Here is a 6,594-nt window from a genome sequence, read left to right as displayed (position 1 = left end):
AGTTTGTTATGAAGGAAGAATTACTTCTGCAATCTCTTGTGAAAACGTGTGAAATCTGTTGTTTACACAATCCCAACAATCTGAGCTAATACCGGCTGGTTGGAGTGAGTATAAAGTGGCCTTTGACCTGGTTTATTAAAACGTGACTGCTCAACTTGACTGTGACAGAATGCAACTTGGTAAACTGGGGCTTTGAAAATGTGCCTGAGGTTAACAACAGGTCTGTTTTTAAAAGGTCACACACTGCAGAAAAGACATACCAGTTCACTTTCATTAAGGGGGTGACTGCTAGGGTTCTATTGTAAACCAGACCAGAGCTCTCACAGGTCAGCAAAAACCAACATGTGCATGACTGATATTATTCTCTGCCTTTGGGTGTGGCTACCAGTATGACAGGTAGGGTAGAAACCCACTAAGGGGACTTCAGGCTTAACCCCTGTCCTGAAAACACATGTATTAAAGGGGCAATATTATGTTTCTCAGGCATATATTTAAATACTATACCATAATAAAGTATCTACGTCACCTTTAGCTGTTATTAAAATGCTGTTTTTATGTTTAAATAGAAAATAAACTTATCTTCTCATCACTTCCTCTTCTGAACGCCTTGAAATTGGCCTCTGTCTCTTTAAGAACCACCTTCCGCTTCTGTCCCACCCATATCAGCGTGCGCGGTGGGGGGGGGTCACGCATGCGCTGTGATGCAGTTTACTTGGCATCTGAAAATAAATTTCCTCAAAGGTATTTTGAATCTGAAAAGAGCTTCACTGAGTGAGAAGTAGTGGAGCTCAGCAGACAGTTTCAGTTTCAATTTCACTTGTTTGCTTTGTTACTGCCGAGAGCCTGCAGGAGTCATGGGCGGGGTGTGTGTGTGTGTGTGTGTGTGGGNTTGCATGTGCGCTATGATGCAGTTTACTTGGCATCTGAAAGAAAATACATTTCCTCAAAGGTATTTTGAATCTGAAAAGAGCTTCACTGAGTGAGAAGTAGTGTTAAGAGCAGCCGACAGTTTCACTTTCAGTTTCAGTTTCACTCGTTGTTTGCTTTGCTACTGCCGAGAGCCTGCACGAGTCATGGGCGGGGTGTGTGTGGTGGGGAGGTGTGCTTCGTGATGAGGAAGCTCAGCTTGGAGACGCAGCCCAGAGGCGTTTCTGGTCCCAAAAGGCGTTTCTGGTCCCCACCTGTCGTTTTGCTCCTCAGCATGGCTTCCTAAAAACGCTGCAGGATTTCTCAAACATGCATGAATGAGTCAGAGCAAGGCTTTGAGCATGTTTTTTATGAGAGTATAACATTATAACATGATATAAAACTCAAAAAAGTTGATTTTACATGATATTGCCCCTTTAATGATATCACTTTAACTCCATGGTGTTGACTTTTAAGTTTACGTTTCAGATGTATAACAGAGATTTGTGTTACTGGCTGGGACCTGGTGGAGAAAATTTATATTAATGAGGTGAACACTAATATTATTAATCCAACTGCACCCCAATGATTCATAGGGCTCAGGAGCAGGAGCTTTTAACAGGTTCACAGAGGTTAACTAGTACTGTTTATGTAAAAGATGCCACTGTGTGTGCAAGCAAGACCAGTTTTATTTACTATCCTGTTTTATCCCTTGTCTGGAGCATTTAGTTTTTCTGTATGTTTAAGTTGTATGTTACTGAAAACCCTTCAGCCAGCAGTAAATATTTAAATTTGTTTTTTCTGTCTCCCAAATTATCTCTGTCAGCAGTGTTCACCTTTACAAATGGTCCCATTTCTGTTTATCTGGGCAAGAAAATAAATATAAAAAAATTATCTTCAAGGACTCTTAACAAATTGAAGTATTTAAAGAATTTTTTTAATTGAAATGAAATCGTTACCCAAAGAATTGGAAACAAACTGAGTTGGGAGGCTGTTAACACCCAGCCCTAAAAAAAACAACCACAAACTCTTTGTTTTACATCACTTATCCCAAAAAAATCCTTTAACCAATTTCCATCATTTAAAGTCTGAATGAAACCATATTTCTGAGGAGTTCCAATTGCGTATAAATCTCTCTCCATCTAGTCTGTAATAAAACTGCTGCTCAACGTACTGAACACATCCACGAAAGAAAATGTTTTTATCTTGGTAAATTCTCCCAAAACAGTTTATTTTGTTTAATTCATTGATACAGTTTAGGTTCTGTTTCTTTTTTCTACACAGATGTGTGTATAAGTCCACATTACAAAGCATTTAAAAAATCTCAGTTTCCCCTGATTAAAACGGTTCTTTGTATTACTTGTCCAAAATAAGAGCAAATAGAGAAAAACATTAATTAAAGCAGAACTCAAATATGTGATGTGAACCACAGAGTGGAGGGTCCAGAGGGGGGGGTCTACAGAAAACTAATCCACCCTTAAAAGGATCCCTGATTCGTTGTAACATTAGACTTTATTTGATAAACATTTACTTAAACTGTAAAATAAAGACTGTAAAAATACTGTAGGATGTTTAGTTTTTATAATTTTTAAAATATTTTAACACGGATGGAGCCATTTTATTTAGGTAGAAATGGCTCAGCCTGTAACTGAAAAAATAGATGGAGGACAACAGAGCTGCTTCATGGAAGAAAAACCTCAGTTTAGCCTGTTAGCTTTAGCGCCGATGCTATATTGCCTTAAATGTATTAGCTCAGCGTGACAAACAAGCTAAACTGAGGTCCTCCATCCATATTTTCAGTTACAACTGAGTCATTTTTGTGTTCCCCTCTCTGTCATGTGGATGGAGGACCTCAGTGACGAGAGGAGAATGTGTAGCGCTGAGCTAATACATATATACTGTATATGGTGATAGCGTCTGGGCTAACGCTAAAGCTAACAGGCTAAACTGAGGTCCTCCATCTATATTTTCAGTTACAGACTGAGTCATTTCTACCTTCTCCTCTCTGTCAACGCTCTCTGGTTTCATTTAAAAGAGTCGATCATCAGATATTGTCCAAGATTAAYCTTCAGGGTGGATATAGCTCGCACCGAGGACCTATCCACGTCATCATTCACCCAGAATGCTTTGCGTGTAAATAAAATGGCTCAGTCCATGTAATATATTTTTAAACTTTTAGTTTAAAAATAATAAAAACTAAACAGCCTACAGTATTTTTACAGTCTTTATTTTACAGTTAAAATATGTTTATCAATAAAGTCTAATGTTACAACTAATCGTGGATCCCTTTAAAACATGTGAACCCTTAACTGTTCCAAAGATATAAACTGTTATCAGAAATATAATAAGATGGTTGACAAGGCACTTATTAAATGAATTATTTGTACACCTCAACAAGCAACGTCTGGCATCACAAGTTTCTTTTTTGCCAGGAAAAAGCTAAAAAGTTTGAGATTTCAGAGAAACACTCAAAGTACATCTACCAAGTCTGATCCCTTAGTTTGTTTTTAAAGAAACTGTTTTTAAAAGGTTGAAGTCTTGTTTTTATCATTGCAGTTTTATTTAGTTTTATTTTAAAAATGTAATGATTTTGCTAATAAAAAATGTAAAAACTGGCTTTAAAATCATGGTACTGCCTCCATCGTGGAAGATCGAAAATATTCACAGAGAGGGAGAGTCAGAGCTGATACTTCCTGTGGTCTACGGAGCAAAACCTAAACCACCAGCCTGTCCTCAGACCAATACAGTCAGAAACATGTTTGTTCAGGACATTTAATCATTTTTTCTTTTTCATCCTCAAAACAAGTTGGAAAATATAAAAATGTTTAAATCTGGGAAATGGAATCCGTCAGAAAACAATCCTGACCAAACCTGGAGTGAAAAAACTTATACGTGTTCAAGTTTCTGTCAAACTTGAACCGATTTCACAGAAAGACTTGGTGACATCAGCGTTCAGACTATCAAACAGGTGATCCATTTCCAGGTTTGAAAAGCCAAATAAATGTAAAATATCTAAAACATCATGTGGTAGAACTGTAACAAGGGATTTATAAAAAGATAAAAAAATAAAAAGACTAAAGTACTTGGTGGTGCCACTGGAACAAAACCAATCAATCATTTCTTGTTTGGCCAAATGAAATCATTTTGAGGATTCAACCCCCTGATTACATCATACAAGTTTTTTTTCTGAACAGTCCTGTGATGATACCTCAATAATAATAATAATAATAATAAACCACCAGTAGAAGTCTGTTAAGGTGTTAAACTAAAAATCAGTGTGGTGGAGGGTTTAATGAACACCTCCTCCTGTCTTTGTTCCTCACAGCACACCTGATGTGAAAAATGGCCAAAAAACAAAGCAGCAGCGTGAAGAAGCGGCGCCTCCTCCTGTCCTCTGGTGTCCCCCAGAAGACAAGCTGCACATGTGTCTGATAGACAGCTGGACTGTCCTCAGGTGTCCCGTAATAAAAGGAGAAACATTTCCAGGATAAAAAAAAAAGCTTTCAGTGGAACTCCACAAACTCCTCCAGAGTTTTGGGGATCTGGTTCCGGTAGGTGATCTGGTGCTGCCGAACTGCACGTGCCGCCATGCACTTCAGGCTCATCTTCATCTGGGTCTTCAGCAGGATCTCGGACACGCCCGTGGTACTCTTGTCCAGCGGCGTCTTCTTCTGCTTGTTGGCCATGTCTGTGTGAGCACCGGCCTCGACCAGGTTGATGATGATGGCGTGCAGCGTCAGGAAGTCGCTGATGGGTCGGTTGTACTGCACGATGACGTGGAGCGGGGTGTTGCCCTCGTGGTCCACCGCGTTCACCTGGGCGCCGCAGTCCAGCAGCAGCTTGGTGACCTGGGCGTTAGGGAAGCTGCAGACGTCGTTGGTGTGGAAATCGTCCACCGGCGTGCTGGAGCTTATGGCCAGGTGGAGCAGCGTGGAGCCCTCGCGGGTGCGCGGGTCCAGCTGGATCAGGTCGTAAATGTGCTTGTTGACTTTGGCCCGCTCCTCATCACAGCACGTAGTCTTTGTGGAGATACAGACCAGGTACAGGAAGGTGAACACGTTTGACTCGTAGTTCTCCAAGGCCTGAGGCAGCTCGGACTTGGATGCTGCGTCAGTTCGAGTCATGCTGCGCTGGATCTCCAAGACGCTGCAGCTCAACACCTGCTCCACGGCTGAGGCCAACACGGGCTCCTTCAGGTGGACCATCTGGGAGAAGACCTGGGCGAAGCGCAGCAGGTCTTTGTGCGTGTTGCGGTAGCCTTTCTGCCGGAGGTGCAGCGCGTGCAGCCACAGCTTGATGCACTGATCGAACTCCATGTTGTCGGCGTGCACCGCTCCACGGTAAATGATGGGATGGGACACGTCGATGTTGTCCGAGCCAAGGATGCGCTCCCGGATCATGAGCCCCTCCATGTGCAGAGCATCTCGGTCCGCTCGGATGGCCTCCAGCTCCTGGAGGGTTTGGCACTCCCTCCGCCCGCCGTAGGCCTCGACGGGCGGCAGCAGCTCCTTAGGGGTGACGGGGTCCTGGTGTCGCTCCGTCATGGCCGTGTGCAGGTAGTGATATGCCTTCTGGATGTCGTAGTTCTCCCGGTCGTTGGCGAAAGAAGCTCCCAGCAGCTCCAAGGCTTCGATTCGACTGGCAGAGTCGCAGTCGGCGTGTGCCAGCAGCAGCTCCACCACGTCGGCCTTGCAGCTCTCGGCGGCCACCTTCAGCGGGGTCATGCCGTGGCCGTTCACCACCATGGACGACTGGCAGCCCACCAGCTCTTTGACGATTTCCAGGTGACCCGCCTCCGCAGCGAAGTGCAGGGCCGTGGCGCCGCAGTGGGCCTTGGCGTTGATGTCGGCCCCCTGCCGCAGCAGGAAGCGGACCACGTCCACGTGGCCCTTATAGGCGGCGATCATCAGGCAGGTGTTGTTGAACTTGTTCGTGATGCTGATGTCGGCGCTGTGCTCCACCAGGTAGTGCACGATGTCCAGGCGGCCGTCGAAGCAGGCGGCTCGCAGAGGGGTGGAGTTGGTGATGGTCGTGTGGTTGACGTTGGCGTGGTGACTCACCAGCAGGCGCACCACCTCGAAGTGTCCCGCTCCGGCTGCACACCACAGAGCCGTGGCCCCGTCGATCACATACCTGCAGGACCAACCAGACACAAAACTTATTACGTTTCAAAAGGTGAGGCCGCCTCGTAGGAACGCTCATTACCCCCCCCCCCCCCCCAAGCCTTTCACACCACAGAGTGAGCTCTGATAACGATCACGTAATCTGGCCAGATGTTCAGTGTGTGTTCTGAAGGACTCTCAGCTGCAACCATATCAAACTGATGCTGCTCATAGTTTACACTCTGCTCTAACCTGAGCAGTCAGACACCGACATTCCTCCAGTAATACATGAGCATCTTCCTCCTGATGACAGTGTGTGATATAACAGGGTAGTCTTCTTCACCATCTGAAGCAGTGTACACAACAACAACCCACCACTTCTTCAGACTGCAAAAAGACAATAAACATGGCTGATACAGGCCGAGTTTCTGTTCAACCTGAAACACGACACTTCCTGTTTGATGACATCACCTGAAAACACTCCATAATAATCCTTTAATCGGTGTCTGACTGTAATAAAGACCTGGTTATAAACAGCTGAACCTTTGACCTCAGGGGAGTGTGTGTGTGTGTGTGTGTGTGTGTG

General features: G+C 44.5%; 1 protein-coding gene across 1 annotated transcript in view; it reads right to left on the bottom strand.

Moving 5' to 3' along the window:
• Positions 1-3,193: 3,193 nt before the first annotated feature.
• fem1b (fem-1 homolog b) overlaps positions 3,194-6,594 on the bottom strand; it is a 6,098-nt gene continuing 2,697 nt past the window's right edge. Inside the window, exon 2 of the mRNA XM_014029320.1 lies at positions 3,194-6,039. Within this exon, the coding sequence (XP_013884774.1) occupies positions 4,410-6,039 (1,630 nt within the window). The 3' untranslated portion in view covers positions 3,194-4,409. The remainder of the gene's footprint in view (positions 6,040-6,594) is intronic.

This window comes from Austrofundulus limnaeus, unplaced genomic scaffold (assembly GCF_001266775.1).
Source record: "Austrofundulus limnaeus strain Quisiro unplaced genomic scaffold, Austrofundulus_limnaeus-1.0 Scaffold883, whole genome shotgun sequence".
Lineage (NCBI taxonomy): Eukaryota > Metazoa > Chordata > Actinopteri > Cyprinodontiformes > Rivulidae > Austrofundulus > Austrofundulus limnaeus.
The sequence above is the reverse complement of the archived record's forward strand: the minus strand, read 5'-3'. Positions and strand labels throughout refer to the sequence as shown.